Source organism: Schistocerca piceifrons, chromosome X (assembly GCF_021461385.2).
Source record: "Schistocerca piceifrons isolate TAMUIC-IGC-003096 chromosome X, iqSchPice1.1, whole genome shotgun sequence".
NCBI classification, from domain to species: Eukaryota; Metazoa; Arthropoda; class Insecta; order Orthoptera; family Acrididae; genus Schistocerca; species Schistocerca piceifrons.
In genome coordinates this window covers 759,543,000-759,561,997 of record NC_060149.1, presented here as the reverse complement: position 1 = coordinate 759,561,997, position 18,998 = coordinate 759,543,000, and the positions used below count along the sequence as shown (strand labels likewise).

General features: G+C 43.0%; 1 protein-coding gene across 1 annotated transcript in view; it reads right to left on the bottom strand.

Annotated features, from left to right (window-relative positions):
- The window catches only part of LOC124722697 (heat shock 70 kDa protein 14-like), a 116,881-nt gene extending 113,898 nt beyond the window's left edge, over positions 1 to 2,983 (bottom strand). The window contains exon 1 of the mRNA XM_047247835.1: positions 2,760 to 2,983. Coding sequence (XP_047103791.1) covers positions 2,760 to 2,787 — 28 coding nt within the window. The 5' untranslated portion in view covers positions 2,788 to 2,983. The remainder of the gene's footprint in view (positions 1 to 2,759) is intronic.
- Positions 2,984 to 18,998: the final 16,015 nt, after the last annotated feature.

Genomic DNA, 18,998 nt, shown 5'->3' with positions numbered 1-18,998 from the left:
TAGTTGTCTTTTCAGTGTAAAGAATTACAATAGATAACTTTGGTGCACAAATGAGGCGATATATTTCTATTCTGTTTTACTGTAAATTAAAAACAAACTTCAGCGAAAACTAAGAAAAGCAGCAAGCAATAATGAGAGACGTTAAGAACTTTGAATATATACCAGTATATGCTGATATAGAACCTCCACAAAGAAAAATTTCATAAAAAAAATAAAAAAATCAAATACAAAGATGGAAACTGCATTTTTAAAACACACACACCTTGCATATAACTGTTTTCCTTGATATCTTGATGCAGAAATGAAATGAGTTCACTTAAAGGTAAGAGATATGATTTTTCTCCAAAGCACTTATTGTCATGTTTATAAAACTGTGCACCATGTCTTTGTAATGATAGGACATCTGCCTTAGACGTCACAATGGCAAAGGGTAGCCAAACAGCATCATTCCAACTGGACCATGAAAGGAATTGTGAATCTGTAGGGGGCATATAGTTAATCTCAACATCTTTAAATTCACGTGATTGGTGGAAAATGTGTCTTGTGTACCAGATTTTGTGGAATTTGAAAGCCACATTCTGCTCAACTTGCAATCGTTCCCAAAAAGCATTTTCACGAGTTTCCATAGCAACAGTGCTCCCATTTGCATTCATTGGAAGTCTCTTCATTAGAAAGGTGATAGTAGCAATGACTAGAAATGCTTGTTTCAATTGGGTTTCTCGAACTGTCACTGTGCTGTACCTGTATTTCAAGAAACCTTCATGCAATTTTATGTGAATCTTCTTGTTATGAACCATTGTGGAAGGAGTCTTTAATTCCTTGCACAAAGTCTTGAAATATTATCATTTTCGTAAGATATAACTACTTCTTCTCTGACAATTCCAGGTAACATCTTTTGACCACTCCTGCATTCTGGAGCAGCAATTAAACCATGCATCTCTTTAATTGTTCTTTCTCCAAGTCCGATGTGCTCTAGGACACCAACAGTAGAAGTTACTCTGACAATACTCAAAGGTGGAGCAGATAATAAAAACTTTAAACTGTCCATTACGAGCTGAATTCTACATTTCTGAGTTAGGAGCTCCTTATATCGGAAAATTGGTTGCATTGTTCACAGGGCACTCCAGACAATACAGGGTGCTAATATGCTCTGCTTCTTCACAGATCAAGTAACATTAAGGTTTCTCAGAACACAGGTACAGTATAGCAATGACATTTCCAGTAATGTGATTGCACCACACATTACTACTCACTGCAATTAACACCTTTATAATAAAGAGACTTCCAACATATAAAAAAGGAGCAGTGTCGCAATGGGAGCTCATGAAATGGTTTGCAGAAAAGGTTGCAAGTCAGGCAGAACGTGGCTTTCAAATACAACAAAATCTGGCACACAGGACCCATTTCCCAGGCATCACATGAGTTTAAAGATGTTGAGATTAACTGCATGCCTACTGCTGATTTACAATTCCCTTCATGGCTAGCTTGGAATGATGCTGTTTGGGTCCCCTTCTCCAATGCTACTACACGTCAGGCAGATTCCCATCATTACAAAGACACAGTGAGGAGTTGTATAAACATGACAACAAGTGCTTCGGAAAAAAATAATATCTCTCACATTTAAGTGAACTCATTTTGCTTCTGCATCAAGATGTCGAGGAAAACAGTTATATGCAAAGTGGAAGGGTTTTAAAGTTAGTTTCCTTCTTTATATTTGAATTTGTTTATCAAAATGTTCTTTGTAAAATTTTTGTATCTGTACATATAAGTACATATTTAAAGTTATTACTGTGTCTCATTACTGCTTACACCATTTCTTATGTTTCATTTAACTAGTCTTTTTAAGTTGCAGTGACAGAATATGAATGTATCACCTCATTTGTGCACCCACATTGTCCCTTAATTCCTTACACAGGAAAGACACTTAACAGAGAAATACAACATACCCACTGAGAAAAATGATTCATAACTGTTTTCAGCTCTAAATTGTTTATAGTTCTGACCTACAGGTCAATTTTTCAAGGAATACACGTTTTTATTATTAATGCCCTGTATTCTTTGCAGATAAGATTGCTGACAGATATATAAACATTTCAGCAAAAAATCATATTGTGATTCAATTGTCTATGTACCCCACAGGACTTTGAAATTTGTCAAATTTGCCCTTTTTTGTGATGGAGTCATCTGTAAGTGAAGGTAAGAACTACTAATTTCAATGCCAAAAGCTTGTCATTGTTATTTATACTTAATGCTAGCACTAAAGAGTTATAGTGCGTACGATGAAGAGTGCATTTTTTCCCCTCTGTGAAGTTATAATTTGTAAAAAATCACACATGTAAAGCACATCACGGAGAAAGAGCAATTCTCAACGTTATTCATAAAAAACAGAGATGTATCCTACTTTTTATGCAATATATCAACTTAATGACTCACACAGTACATGACTAAAATACTTTATGTCTGTAGGTCACCTCATTACTGAATAGCAAGTGTCTGAGAATACGGAAACCGGTTCCTGACTAATGACTGGGTACCCACCCATGAATCTTCAAACCTGAATTTATCAAAAATGGTAAGAGTTAGAACAGTGCTATTTGGCAGTTTTACTACTGAGACATGTGGGCATCCATGTTCCAAATATGACTAAATTCTGAAACAGCCACATTTTCACCCCCTGTGAGATTACACGGAATGAACCATACTAGCTACTCGTAGGAATATGAGATCGGGGCGATACGCATAAAAACATTTCTACATACCAAACAGCTTTTTGTAAATGCACGTCATGGCTCCTTCTGGGGTATACACAGCAATCTTGTCTTCATCTCGGATTTCATATTTCAGGCCTCCTTCAGTCACTATTTTACATTTCACTGACTTGATATGATGCTCAAGTTCGTCGTCAGGAATACTGTCATTTAAGAGTTTCTTATTGCGAACGATTGTACATGTGGCATTTCTAACAAGAGCTGCCTTCGCTGGGAGTCCAAGAGTCTGAAACACATTCGATCTCTTAAATTTTGATCACGAAGCGGAATTACGGAACAGTGGTAAACCAACTAAATTAAGAAGTAACAGGCAATTTCAGCTTAGAGGGCACTATTCAAATAAACTGCTGCTTAGTACAAAATTTCCTTACCTCTTCACCGTCTACAAACGCGACTATTGCAGGCATTATTCTGTTGCCACTGTCGTCGGCTATAATATCAACTTTCCCATCCTGAGAAACAAAACGTAAAATAATGTCAAAGTTACATTGATATGATCTTATTAGAACGTTTCTCACGAATACATTCGGGCTAGAAGAATAATCGTTCATGACTTCACTTCTGGCACATTAGAAGTTCTCAGTGAACAACAAATATGAAAAACATTACCAACCTTACAATGCGCCAAGCAGGCTGAAGAATTACCCACATGAATGCCAAAAACACCAGCCATTTTGCTAGTCTTCGACGACAACAAACCGCACACGATGCGCGAACAACACACTACTGCCGCCAAAACTCAAATATTAACGCGTCTTTGTTTTCCTCTGCATAGCGTTCAAAGAAGTATTCTGCTGTCAAAGACGTAATCAAGGATGTTAGAAGGGGAGATATGTCAGTCATAAAAATAAGAAATACGAAAATATTCAGTAATTAGTACGTATTTCATTTTTCCAGATGCCACTAGCGAAATAGCGCATTATTAAAGAAATAAAAATATCAATACTGAATTGTTAATTGAAAACATTTTCATAAAAAACCAAAATGAAATTGTTATCCATATTATCTTTCGCGTTTCATGGTGTTTTTCTGTGTAGCTTAAAAATCTGATATTTGTTAATTGCAATGAGCGCAATTTTCCATCAACTCGTTTAGTATAATTAATTGTGTAAAGGAACGTCTGTCGGTAATAACGCGGATAAGTCAAGGCTGTGCATAAATAAGCCAAAATCGTTTTGCCTATTTATTTGTTATCATCTCACCAAAATTAAAGAACAAAAGAGTGGGATCATGTAGAAATGTGTAATGAAATAAGTCGGATATTTCTATATATGACAGACTTAATTAGTATTTGCATTTGTAATGGGTGAATTTTTCCCTGTGAACTGTTGTGATACCTGCGTATTACGAACGCGAGATCATTTTACTTTGCGTTCGTCTTTAGTATCCGAAAGATTTCCAGCTCCTGCTGGGTGATAAATTAGTGTTGTAGAAGCTGTTTAAAGTCGTAGCAAACACCGCAGTACCTTGATCTCTGTTGTTAAACACTATTTGTATGCAATTTCGTCAGTGTCATTCCAACCCATCTTATCGTGCTTTAATAATTGAGACATGGATGTAAGAACATACTAGCAGTGCGGGACTGCATGAAACAAATACTGCACTGTATGACCATAACGAATGTTCCTGATGCGTTGCTACATTCTCTTTCCACCTTTAAAACTCTGCAGCAAAAGTTAAAAGTGTGTGAATCACATACACAGAAAGCTTATGTGGCACTGGCAACAATAAAATAATTTGGCTTCTACAGAACTTCAGCCTAAATTTGTATTGTCTCATGCATACGTATCTTTCACCTAGACAATGGTACCATATTCTTTAAGGTCTTCCTTTTTCTCTAGTTGTGTTACAAAAAATGTCGCAACACTCCGGTCACAATTTTCAGTTTTTACGTTTTCTCGCAAGGAGTCAATTTCTTCCTAGGCTATTCGCCTAAATAATTCACTGAAAATACTTCACAACCCACGTTATCGCACTAACTACATAAACTCAAAACTACTTTAGCACGATGACAACCCAAACTCAAATGAACACAATGTTACCCGTGAAACTCAGCACGTCTATTTTTACCAGCAGAGGGCACCAGCAAATGTAACAACATGGCACCTAGAAACACAACCAACTCAAAAACTCCACATCGTCGTGACGTCACACACCACAATACCATTACGTCACGGGTCAAAGCAGACGGGTGGAATCGGACGCTTCCGTTGATCCAGCCAGAAGGCATAAACAAAACAAAAAAAAGAAAAACTTATTTAGGTTGGCCATTGCCACTGCTTGTTCTGTCATTGCGCATTCAAGAACGTAATTATGAAATTAATTTCACTGACGAAAGTGCCAATGATAATGTGTGAGGTGGTGATGGTTGGTACAATTTTAATTAAAATCTATAATACAAACGTAAATTTCCTATCCAATCCTTATAAAAGTATATTTATATATTCTGTGTGTGGTATATTTTGAGTTATTTAGTTTCAATGTCAACTAGTAAGGGGTACCCTTTACTACTTGAAAATAGTACAGTTACTAAGCGCACCTCCTTCCGCATGGAAAGAAACCTGATAGTTTCATTATATTGCACTGATAAATGAAAATGGAAGTGGCACATATACACACTTTCATGTTATTCTATGGAAGTCTCTAGGAGACAACACATTTAAGTTAAGAAAGGTTCCTCTACACCCAGGGTCACCTTGACTGCTGGCTGGTGACAGTCTGGGATAGGCAGGGAAAAGATTAATTGGAGGATGTGAAGTCATACTGCATATTAATGCAAGGGCCTACTAAATTAATTTTCTGGTGGTAAATCCATTGCTCTATATAGATTAGAATCACAAGTCTAGTAAATTTTGGTTTCAGTTTGCAGGCCTGTAATTTCCACAGGGTTCTCATATACATCTACATCTACATCCATACTCCGCAAGCCATCTGACAGTGTATGGCAGAGATCGGTAGCTGTTCATCTCTTACCGAGATGATTGAACATAGAAAATGTGGCAGAAATCAGAGATGTTTAACTTGAAAGGATTGCTTTGTGGTGTTTACATAGAATGATCCACTAATGTCCTTTTTCATTACATTCCTCACAGAATCAAGCAAATACTTCCCACCTTCCTCCCCTCATCTGATCTAATCCTCTGGAAACTGATTTACTTGAATGTCAAACATTGCTCACATTGAAGCTACCACTTTGGAAACAGCTGCTGACATTTCAGGTAATGTAATGTAATGTATTAAGTGCTCTAGGTTGCTGTATGTGTACCCATCCATGCAAAAGTAGATACATCCAAAAATAATTTAGTCTTCCTCTGATAACTAAATTATAACTGGGAATTCACACACAATGTTCTACAGAGAACTTTAAAGTGTGGCTAACAAGCTATATCTTTGGCCTGGTTTATATATATTTTTTCCAAGTTCTTATTTTTGTATGTGCTGGCAGTTTATTGTGACCCCTGTAATTTGTATATGGTTAGGAAATCCGTGTATTTACGCATCGTTATGTGCTGTGATTGTATATCTCACATTGTACCTGAATTTTATTGTAAATGACTAATACATTTTTTAAATGCATGACATGGAGCTATCTATCTTTCATTGCACTACAAGTTTCAGCATTATTTATTCACCAGTTAAATGTCATAGGAATAAGAACAATCTACATGAAGATTACCTACCAGCTGTCCACCTGGATGAATGGCCACTACCAAACTATAGCCAAGAGGAAAGTAGACCACCCTGTGGCACAACATGCAGCTGAACACAACATGCCTGATTTCAATGGCTGCTTTACCAACCAAGCCATCCACCACCAGCTTTTCTCAACTGCACAGATTGGAGTTACCCTTACAACACATTCTGTGATCCTGTAATTATCCCGGACTCAACCTATGGTAACATACTGTCCCCACACCCTCCACCCAACATTTCCCACCCTCTCTGTCCTATTACCTCCTCCCCATTCTCATCGCCTACACTCTTTCTTTGTCATCCTCTGCTAATGCACCTGCCCATCTTTCTCTGCTCCTCTCCTTTTTCATTCCATTTTCCCCAATTCCCTGCTCCACAACCTCCTGACGCTGTGCCTGATAGCGTTCTAGTACCTGCACACCTCGCAAGATGGCACTCCTTTCTTCCCTAACCTATACACTGCTAGCACTTCCCCTTCCCTCACCCCATTCAAATTACTGCTTCTATCTTACAGTATAGTTGCACTCCAGCCTGTGCTGCCAGAGTTGGCAGTCAGGAAACGATGGAGAGGCTTCGGTCCTGCCGTAGCCCTAACAGTTCACAACCCCACAACAGACCACAGCAGACCACCCACCCCACTGCCGCCCCACACCAAACCCAGGTTTATTGTGCAGTTCAGCCCCCATTTAACCCCCCCCCCCTCCCCCCCCGGGGAACATCTCATACCAGACAAGTGTAAACCCCAAATGTTTGCGTGGTAGAGTAATTATGGTTTACGTGTACATGGAGACAGAATTTGACATAGTGTGACTGAGGTGGAATAAGGGGAACCAGCCCTCAATCGCTGAGGCTTCCCACTCGGGAAACAGCGCATTAGACTGCACGGATATCTGCGTGAAGTGTGCTTGCTTGTAGTAATGAATGGTGTGTGTTACTCTTTTTCCAATTGACTGTGGCCGAAGGCTTATGTGCAAGTGTCTTAATTGGGCCTATCTGCAACTTAGCAGGTTATCTGTATGGCAAGTAGTAATCTATCTTTTCTGCTCTGTTAGAAGTACCAAATACATAATGTAAAAAGGAAAAGATGGAAAAGGTTTCACACAAAGATGAAAGTTCCAGGTATTGAAAATGAGATCTTTTTATCAAAACAAAGTTATTTATCAAAATGCAAGTATAGCTACAGGTCTCTGATTGTTAACAAAAATTCAGTCTTTGAAGCAATCAAACTATGTGTGTATCTGAAGTACAAAACATAAAAGGTGCTACTGAAGTAATTTCATTCTTCTATAATATTGTTAAAAAAATACAGATTATTGGCACTACTGATATATTTAATAGATTAATGTGCACATCACAACAAGCAATGTTTGATTACTGCACTATGCTTTAAAGAGAACAAAATGTGTGTGCATTATTTATCAAAATATTTAAAGATCTGTTGTATAAATTACGAAACACATGTAACATTACTGTTGACCTAACTTTCAGCTTATAAGTGCACTTGCCAATGACTGAAAAATGCTGTCACTCTGTTCAAACTACATGACACCTCAATGAAACAACATTGATACACCTTCATACAGGTTGGAAATGAGGGTTGATATGCTTTGAACTATCCATTTTCAGCTATTTTAGAAAGTCACCCAGGCATTATAGTGCATCCATGCTAAGTTATTAACTTTATCTTGTATTACAAAATGTTCTTGATCTTCTGCTGACATTGCTAACTTATGCTATTACATAGTGGAGACTACAAGAATCTTTGATGAAATAACATGCTGAACAGTAGACTGCGACTGCCACAACCTTAATTATGGTGACTGCCATGGTTGATACTACTGAGCGTAATGATGGTCATTTGATATGGTGACTACCATTACCCTGAATGTATGATGGGTACTGTTAGGGTATGAGGCTACTTGACACTTTGCCCCTATACAGGGTGTTACAAAAAGGTATGGTCAAACTTTCAGGAAACATTCCTCACACACAAATAAAGAAAAGATTTTATGTGGACTTGCGTCCGGAAACGCTTAATTTCCATGTTAGATCTCATTTTAGTTTCTTCCACCTACGCTCAATGGAGCACATTATCATGATTTCATACGGGATACTCTACCTGTGCTGCTAGAACATGCGCCTTTACAAGTACGACACAACATGTGGTTCATGCACGATGGAGCTCCTGCACATTGCAGATGAAGTATAAGACCGCTTCTCAGCAACAGATTCGATGACCGATGGATTGGTAGAGGCTGACCAATTACATGGCCTCCATGCTGTCCTGACCTCAACCCTCTTGACATTCATTTATGGGGGCATTTGAAAGCTCTTGTCTACACAACCCCGGTACCAAATGTAGAGACTTAGTGCTCGTATTGTGGACGGCTGTGATACAATACACCATTCTCCAGGGATGCATTGGTGCATCAGGGATTCCATGCGACGGAGGGTGGATGCATGTATCCATGCTAACGGAGGACATTTTGAACATTTCCTGTAACAAAGTGTTTGAAGTCACCCTGGTACATTCTGTTGCTGTGTGTTTCCATTCCATGATTAATGTGATTTGAAGAGAAGTAATAAAATGAGCTCTAACATGGAAAGTAAGCGTTTCCGGACACATGTCCACATAACATATTTTCTTTCTTTGTGTGTGAGGAATGTTTCCTGATAGTTTGGCCTTATCTTTTTGTAATACCCTGTATGTCACCATGATACAGCAAAATTGTAACCAATTCTCCCATTTTACATACAGTTATAGATAAAAAACGAGCTCCTGGCCAGGCCGTGAATGCCAAAGGGCTATCCACTGGCCACCATGTCATCCTCTGCATTGCAGTGTCAAGCAGATGTGTTATTGAGGGACATGTGATCAGCACACTGCTATCTTGGCCTTTTGGCACATTTTCTGGACAGTGGAGCCACTACTAGTCAGTCAAGTAGCTCCTCAGTTGCAATCACAAGGCTGAGTACATCCCATACCAGTCCTCCACCAAGGAAAAATCCTTGGCAGTATGGAGGACTTGAACCCAGGTCCTCCGTGTGCCAACCATTTATGCTGACCAGTCACTTATGTAGGCAGACAGTTATAGATTAGGCAAAAATGTAATTGTACAAATTGCCCCATACATTGTCAATGGTACACGAAATTATAACAAATTGCCCCAATACACCTCGTGTTTCACAAAACTAACAAATTGTATCGTACGTCATCATTGTGACATGAAATTGTAACAAATTGCACCATATGTTGCTAACTAAGAATATGTATAAATGACATCAGCATAAATGACAATGTATGAAACAATTTCTTAGCAGTTTGTGTAACAATGACAATGAAAAGGGCTGTATACTACAGTTTTGTGCAAGAATGTTGATGTATGTGGCTATTTTTGATAATTTTGTGTAAGAGTTGTGATAACTTGCACTTTCGTGCAACAACGTAGATGTATGGGGCAATTTGTTACAATTTTGTAAAGTAGTGCTGATGAATGGACCCATTTTTTTGAATTTTGTTTCGTGTTTGGGATACTATTTAAGATCCAGATCCAATAGCTGATACTCACTGTTGGGTTATAGCCACATGTGTCAACTTCTGCTGTTAGAATACTATTTGAGACCCAGTAGCTGACACTGTCAGGTTATGCCACATACACTACAAGCTTTTGGTATTAGAATACAGTTTTGAGATCCAGTAGCTGAGACCAACTGACAGGGCATTATTTTTTTAATTGTTGAGTAAAATCGTACATTAAAAGTAATGGTAGTTGTACTGATCAGGATAATAGCAATCATCATGTAAACTTACTATCATGACACCAGTAGTATCCAACATGCGTTTCAGCTCATGGTAGACACCTTAATTGGGATAATGGCAGCCGCCAGTGTTAAGAATACTATTTGGGATTCAGTAGCTGACACCCACTCTCTGGTTATATCACATACACACACTGTCACCACAGATTTGGGGTATGGTGGAATTTGTTACAATTTTATATAACATGGTGATGTATTGTGGCAATCAGTTACAAATGTGCTGTAACATAACGATGCATAGGGCAATTTGTTACCATTTTGCTGTAACAGGCCTGTGTATGGGGTAGATTTGGAAATTTGTGTCAAGTTCTATGGGACTAAACTGCAAAGGTCATCGGTCCCTTGCCTTGTCGTTGTTGTGGTCTTCAGTCCTGAGACTGGTTTGATGCAGCTCTCCATGCTACTCTATCCTGTGCAAGCTTCTTCACCTCCTGATACGTACTGCAGCCTACACCCTTCTGAATCTGCTTAGTGTATTCATCTCTTGGTCTCCCTCTACGATTTTTACCCTCCACACTGCCCTCCTGTACTAAATTGGTGATCCCTTGATGTCTCAGAACATGTCCTGCCAACCGATCCCTTCTTCTTGTCAAGTTGTGCCACAAACTGCTCTTCTCCCCAATCCTATTCAATACTTCCTCATTAGTTACATGATCTACCCATCTAATCTTCAACATTCTTCTGTAGCACCACATTTCAAAAGCTTCTATTCTCTTCTTGTCCAAACTATTTATCGTTCATGTTTCACGTCCATACATGGCTACACTCCATACAAATACTTTCAGAAACGACTTCCCGACACTTGAATCTATACTCGATGTTAACAAATTTCTCTTCTATAGAAACACTTTCCTTCCCATTGCCAGTCTACATTTCATACCCTCTCTACTTCGACCATCATCAGTTATTTTGCTCCCCAAATAGCAAAACTCCTATACTACTTCAAGCGTCTCATTTCCTAATCTAATACCCTCAGCATCACCCGACTTAATTCAACTACATTCCATTATCCTCGTTTTGCTTTTGTTGATGTTCATCTTATATCCTTTCAAGACACTGTCCATTGCGTTCAGCTGCTCTTCCAAGTCCTTTGCTGTCTCTGACAGAACTACAATGTCATCGGTGAACCTCAAAGTTTTTATTTCTTCTCCATGGAATTTAATTCCTACTCCAAACTTTTCTTTTGTTTCCTTTACTGCTTGCTCAATATACAGACTGAATAACATCGAAGAGAGGCTACAACCCTGTCTCACTCCCTTCCCAACCACTGCTTCCCTTTCATGTCCCTCAGCTCTTATAACTGCCATCTGGTTTCTGTACAAATTGTACATAGCCTTTCGCTCCCTGTATTTTACCCCTGCCACCTTCAGAATTTGAAAGAGATTATTCCGGTCAACATTGTCAAAAGCTTTCTCCAAGTCTACAAATGCTACAAACGTAGGTTTGCCTTTCCTTAATCTTTCTTCTAAGATAAGTCATAGGGTCAGTATTGCCTCACGTCTTCCCATATTTCTACGAAATCCAAACTGATCTTCCCCGAGGTCAGCTTCTACCAGTTTTTCCATTCGTCTGTACAGAATTCGCGTTAGTATTTTGCATCCGTGACTTATTAAACTGACAGTTCGGTAATTTTCACATCTGTCAATGTGTGCTTTCTTTGGGATTGGAATTATTATATTCTTCTTGAAGTCTGAGGGTATTTCGCCTGTCTCATACATTTTGCTCAGCAGATGGTAGAGTTTTGTCAGGACTGGCTCTCCCAAGGCTGTCAGTAGTTCTAATGGAATGTTGTCTACTCCCGGGGCCTTGTGTCGACTTAGGTCTTTCAGAGCTCTATCAAATTCTTCACGCAGTATCATATCTCCCATTTCATCTTCATCTACATCCTCTTCCATTTCCATAATTTTTTTTGTTTTTTTTTGTTTTTTTTTTTGTTTGGGGTTTAAGGGCGCTCAACTACTGAGGTCATTAGCGCCCAGTCACAAGTGTTAGAGCACATAGAATCTAGTAAAACTCAAGGGGGGGGGGGACCCCAGAAAGTTCTTACAAAGATGCAGATAAAGTAAGTGAAGGAGTTAGATGAATTTGGACAAGCCACTCAAAGCAATGAAACGAAGAACACGAGCAGCTGCTAGAGCGTCATCAGCTAAAATATCCTGTAAAGTAGATGGCAGAGACAGGACAACACGAGACTGACTAAAACGGGGACACGACAATAAAACATGACGCACTGTTAATGCATGACCACAAGGGCACTGCAGGGCTGGGTCACTGGAGAGTAGGTAGGCTAAACCAGCAATGCCCAATCCGCAACCTGGTCAGAAGGACCTCTTCTCGCCGAGATGGTCAGGAGGAGGTTGTCCAAGCAGTTGGGATCGGTTTTACTGCCCGGAGCTTGTTTCCTTGAAGTGATGACCAAGTATCCCACCACAAAGACACAAGCCTCTTACAAACAACCCCACTAATGTCAGATGACGGGACACAATGGGAGGCTGGCCGAGGCAGGAGGACTGCAGCCTCATTCCCAGGCACTCCTACATGGCCGGGAACCCACAGAAAGCTGACAGGAGAGCCATCAGCAGCAGAAGAATGGAGGGACTGCTGGATCCGTTGCACCAAGGGATGGACCGGATATGGAGCTCCAAGGCTCTGAAGAGCACCGAGTGAATCAGAGCAGAGTACATACGATGAATGGCGGTGGCGGCGGGCATACTGAATGGCCTGATGGATAGCAAAAAGCTCGGCCGTAAACCTGGAACACTGGTCGAGGAGCCGGTATTTAAAGGTGCCGGCCCCGACGACAAAGGCACAGCCGACACCATCGTCAGTTTTGGAGCCATCAGTGTAAATAAAGGTGCGACTGGTAAGTCGCACACGAAGTTCGACAAACCGTGAGCAATACACTACAGCCAGAGTACCCTCCTTCGGGAGCGAGCTGTGGTCGAGATAAATATGAACCGGAGCCTGGAGCCACGGTGGTGTCGGGCTCTCACCCTCTCTGAAGATGGTAGGGAGGGCAAAATCCAATTGTCGAAGTAGGCGACGAAAGCGGACTCCAGGGGGCAGCAGGGCAGACACATACAATCCATACTGACGGTCGAGAGAATCGGCGAAGAAGGACTGATAAGAGGGGTGGTCGGGCATTGACAACAGCTGGCAGGCATACCGACAAAGCAGTACGTCGCGCCGGTAGGTCAATGGTAATTCGGCAGCTTCAGCATAAAGACTCTCGATGGGACTAGTGTAGAATGCTCCGGTTGCAAGACGTAACCCCCAATGGTGGATGGAGTTGAGACGGCGTAAGAGGGATGGCCGAGCAGACGAGTAGACGAGGCTCCCATAATCCAGCTTTGATCGGACTATGGACCAATACAACCGAAGCAGGACAGTGCAATCCACTCCCCAAGATGAACCAATAAGAACTCTAAGGACATTAAGGGAACGTGTACAAAGGGCAGCCAAATAAAAGATATGCAGAGACCAACAAAGTTTCCTGTCCAGTGTGAGCCCTAGAAACTTAGTTGTGTCCACGAATGGGAGAACAATGGGACCGAGATGTAAGGATGGCGGAAGGAACGCTTTATATCGCCAAAAGTTGATGCAAACCGTCTTCTCTTCAGAGAACCGGAAGCCATTTGCCACACTCCATGAGTATAGGCTGTCTAGACAACGCTGAAGGCAGCGCTCCAGGAGGCATGTTCTCTGGGCACTGCAGTAGATCGCGAAGTCATCGACAAAAAGAGAGCCTGAGACATTAGGTGGAATGCAATCCATAATTGGATTGATCGCTATGGCAAAAAGGGCTACGCTCAAGATGGAGCCCTGAGGCACTCCGTTCTCCTGGAGGAAGACGTCGGACAATACGGAACCCACACGTACCCTAAAACTTTGATCTGTTAAAAAGGAATCAATAAAAAGAGGCAGGCGACCGCGTAGACCCCACCTGTGCGTAGTGCGGAGGATACCTCCCCTCCAACAGGTATCATAAGCCTTCTCCAAATCGAAGAACACGGCTACCGTTTGGCGCTTTCGCAAAAAGTTGTTCATGATGAATGTCGACAAGGTCACAAGGTGGTCAACAGCGGAGCGGCGGCGATGAAAGCCGCATTCAACATTGGTAACTAGCCATCGAGATTCAAGAAACCAAACTAACCGAGCGTTAACCATGGGCTCCATCACCTTACAGACACAGCTTGTAAGAGAAATGGGGCGGTAACTAGAAGGAAGGTGTCTATCCTTCCCAGGTTTGGGTATAGGAACAACGACAGCGTCACGCCAATGCATGGGGACTTGACCTTCAGTCCAGACGCGATTGTAGGTACGAAGAAGGAAGCTTTTGCCTGCCGGAGAAAGGTGGGCCAGCATCTGAACGTGAATGGCATCTGGCCCCAGAGCAGAGGACCGGGACAGTGCAAGTGCACGTTCGAGTTCCCGCATAGTAAAGGGGGCATTATAATTTTCCAGATTCAGCGAGTGGAAGGAAGGTCGCCGAGCCTCTTCTGCCTCTTTCCTGGGAAGGAAGGCAGGGTGGTAATGGGCGGAGCTTGAAACCTCCGCGAAAAAGCGGCCGAAGGCGTTGGAGACATCCACAGGATCAACAAGGACCTCATTACCTGAAGTCAGGCCAGGTACCGAGGAGTGGGCCTTAATGCCCGACAGCCGGCGCAGGCCACCCCAGACGACAGAAGAGGGAGTAAAACTGTTAAAGGAGCTGGTGAAAGAGGCCCAAAAAGCTTTTTTGCTGTCTTTGATGACTCTACGGCATTGCGCTCGGAGTCGTTTGTATCCAATACAATTCGCCAACGTAGGATGGCGGCGAAAGGTGCGTAAAGCACGTCGTCGAGCACGGATAGCGTCTCTACAAGCCTCATTCCACCAGGGGACGGGAACGCGATGTGAAGAAGAGGTAGTAGGAGGAATGGAACGTTCGACAGCATGGATGATAACAGCCATGAGGTATTCGACCTGACTGTCACGACTGAGAAGTTCGTGGTCCGGAAAGGTCGCCAGGGAGGAGTAAAGTCCCCAGTCAGCTTTCGGTGTGTTCCAGCTCAAAGGACGTGGGGATGGGGTGTGGTACAGGAGACGAACGACACAGGGGAAGTGGTCGCTCGAATAGGTGTCAGAAAGGACATACCACTCGAACCGATGGGCAAGAGTGGTAGAACAAATCGAGAGGTCCAAGTGGGAGTAGGTATGAGTAGAGTCCGAGAGGAAAGTCGGGGCGCCAGTATTGAAGCAGACAAGATTGAGATGGTTGAAGACATCCGCCAAGAGGGAGCCTCTCTGACAGGATGCAGGAGAGCCCCAAAGGGGATGATGGGCATTGAAGTCGCCAAACAATAAAAACGGCGGAGGAAGCTGAACAATCAGGTGCATCATGTCACCCCGACTAACTGCGGATGACGGAGTGTAGACAGTACAAACGGAAAAAGTAAAGGCAGAAAGAGTAATACGGACAGCTATTGCTTGGAGTGGGGTGGTCAATGGGATGGGATGGTAATAAACATCGTCCCGAACGAGCAACATGACCCCACCATGAGCTGGAATACCGTCCACAGGGGTGAGGTCAGACCGCTCCCAGGTATAGTGGGGAAAAGCAATACGGTCAGTTGGGCACAACTTGGTTTCCTGGAGACCAAGGACGAGCGGACACTGCAGGCAGAGGAGCAGTTGTAATTCCTCCCGATTAGATCGAATACCTATTATGTTCCAATGTAACAAAGCCATCGCTAGTCAGAAAAAAGGGGGAACAAAACGGGTGAAGAGCTGGTCACCTCGATGGCCACAGAGGGCCAGGTTTCGAGGGAACAACGCTACAACCGGCGGGAGGCAGATCCTGTTCCATCGAGTCATCGCCAGCTGTGGCCACTTTCCCGGGTTGCGTAGGAGGGGCAGCATCATTCGCCGACGTGAGGTCAGCTAAGCGCCTGGCAGCAGAGCGTCCCGGCGAAACTGAGGACGGCCGGGAGCAGGATAGGGGTGAGGATACTGTGAAAGGAGTGGACGCGACTGAGGCAAACGAAGTTGTCAACGTCATGGGATGGAGGCAGTCATACTTCTTCCTGGCCTCAGAATAAGAGAGGCGATCCAAAGTTTTTAATTCCTGAATCTTCTTCTCGATCTGATACGCAGGGCAGTCTAAAGATCTAGGCGAGTGGTTGCCAGGACAATTGACGCACCAAGGTGTTGGGGTGCATGTATGTTCCTCACGAAGAGGACGTCCACAATCGCCACAAAGGGGCTCAGCCCCACACCGTGACGACATGTGACCAAAGCGCAAACACCGAAAGCAGCGCATAGGAGGCGGGACGTAAGGTCGCACATCGCACCGGTAGCACATCACTTTTACCTTCTCCGGGAGAACGTCCCCCTCGAAGGCGAGGATAAAGGCCCCGGTGTCGATGCGACGGTCTTTGGGGCCGCGCTGGACTCGCCGGAAGAAATGCACGCCTCGGCGCTCCAGGTTGGCCCTGAGCTCCTCATCAGATTGCAGCAGGAGGTCCCGATGAAAAATAACCCCCTGCATCCTATTCAGTGCCAGATGCGGGACAATGGACACTGGGATGTCCCCTAGTCGGTCGCACGCCTGGAGCGCCGCCGACTGAGTGGCGGAGGTGGTCTTTATAAGAACGGACCCCGAACGCATTTTACTGAGAGCCTCGATTTCCCCGAAGATGTTCTCGATGTGCTGGACAAAGAACATGGGCTTGGAGGTGGCGAACGTCCCCCCATCGGTCCGAGAACAGACTAAATAGCAGGGGAAGTACTTCCCCCCAAGCTGGCAGGCCTGTCCTTCCTCCCAGGGAGTGGCCTAGGGGGAAAGGGCAGGAGAACCAGAACCAGAGACAGTACCTTTCTTTTTAAAAGACTCAGCCGCAGAGCGACCTGATACATGTTGTCGTTTCATCTGCGAAACGTCCGCCCCGATACCACCCACTCTGACCCGGGGCTCTCCCCACGGGCGCCAGCCAGCCTCAGCAAGGGCCACCTGGCAGGATGACCGTTGCCGGGAGTCCTGATGCCCCAAGGGAACTGGCATCTACTCCTTGGCTGACGTGGGGAGGGTGCAGCTCAGTTATCGGCAGTACGATCCCTGTGTCGTCAGGGGGCTACAACCTAGAGGGTACATGACGACCCCACCACAACGGGCTGGCTACCGTGCTGGATTTCGGGTGCCATGGAAAGTCCATCATGATCGTAGGTGCAGATGGGGACGCACTATGGGCGTAACTTATGCAACCCATCAGGCGTTTAGGCCCAATTTGAGGGATAGTGGGTGTGGTTGCTACGCCGTTACAATGCTGAGTGCCAAGGTCTTAGTGCACTGAGGACCAGTGAGACACCATGTAAGGTGTCCTTCCCCAAAAGGCTCGTACTTCCGTAGAATTTTGGAAAATGGATGTCAAACCCCAAGGGGGACCATTGCATGAAAGGCCGAAACGGTTGAAACTCCTTTTAGTCGCCTCTTACGACAGGCAGGAATACCTCGGGCCTATTCTTACCCCGGACCCGCAGGGGGATTTCCATAATATTGTCCTCAAGTACATCGCCCTTGTATAGACCCTCTATATACTCCTTCCACCTTTCTGCTTTCCCTTCTTTGCTTAGAACTGGGTTTCCATCTGAGCCCTTGATATTCATACAAGTGGTTCTCTTTTCTCCAAAGGTCTCTTTAATTTTCCTGTAGGCAGTATCAATCTTACCCCTAGTGAGGTAAGCCTCTACATCCTTACATTTGTCATCTAGCCATGCCTGCTTAGCCATTTTGCACTTCCTGTCGATCTCATTTTTGAGACGTTTGTATTCCTTTTTTCCTGGTTCATTTACTGCATTTTTATATTTTCTCCTTTCATCAATTAAATTTAGTATTTCTTCTGTCACCCAAGGATTTCTACTAGCCCTCGTCTTTTTACCGACTTGATCCTCTGCTGCCTTCACCACTTCATCCCTCAAAGCTATCCATTCTTTGTCTACTGTATTTCTTTCCCCCATTCTTGTCAATTGTTCCTTTGTGCTCTTCCTGAAACTCTCTACAACGTCTGGTTCTTTCATTTTATCCAGATCCCATCTCCTCAAATTCCCACCTTTTTGCAGTTTCATCAGTTTTAATCTACAGTTCATAACCAATAGATTGTGGTCAGAGTCCACATCTGCCCCTGGAAATGTCTTACAATTTAAAACCTGTTGCCTAAATCTCTGTCTTACCATTATATAATCTATCTGATATCTTCTAGTATCTCCAGGGTTCTTCCATGTATACAACCTTCTTTCATGATTCTTGAACCAAGTGTTAGCTATGATTAAGTTATGCTCTGTGCAAAATTCTACCAGGCGGCTTCCTTTTTCATTTCTTAGCCCCAATCCATATTCACCTACTATGTTTCCTTCTCTCCCTTTTCCTACTCTCGAATTCCAATCACCCATGACTATTAAATTTTCATCTTCCTTCACTACCTGAATGATTTCTTTTATCTCATCATACATTTCATCAATTTCTTCATCATCTGCAGAGCTAGTTGGCATATAAACTTGTACTACTGTTTTAGGTGTGGGCTTCGTGTCTATCTTGGCCACAATAATGCGTTCACTATGCTGTTTGTAGTAGCTTACCCGAACTCCTATTTTTTTATTCATTATTAAACCTACTCCTGCATTACCCATATTTGATTTTGTATTTATAACCCTGTATTCACCTGACCAAAAATCTTGTTCCTC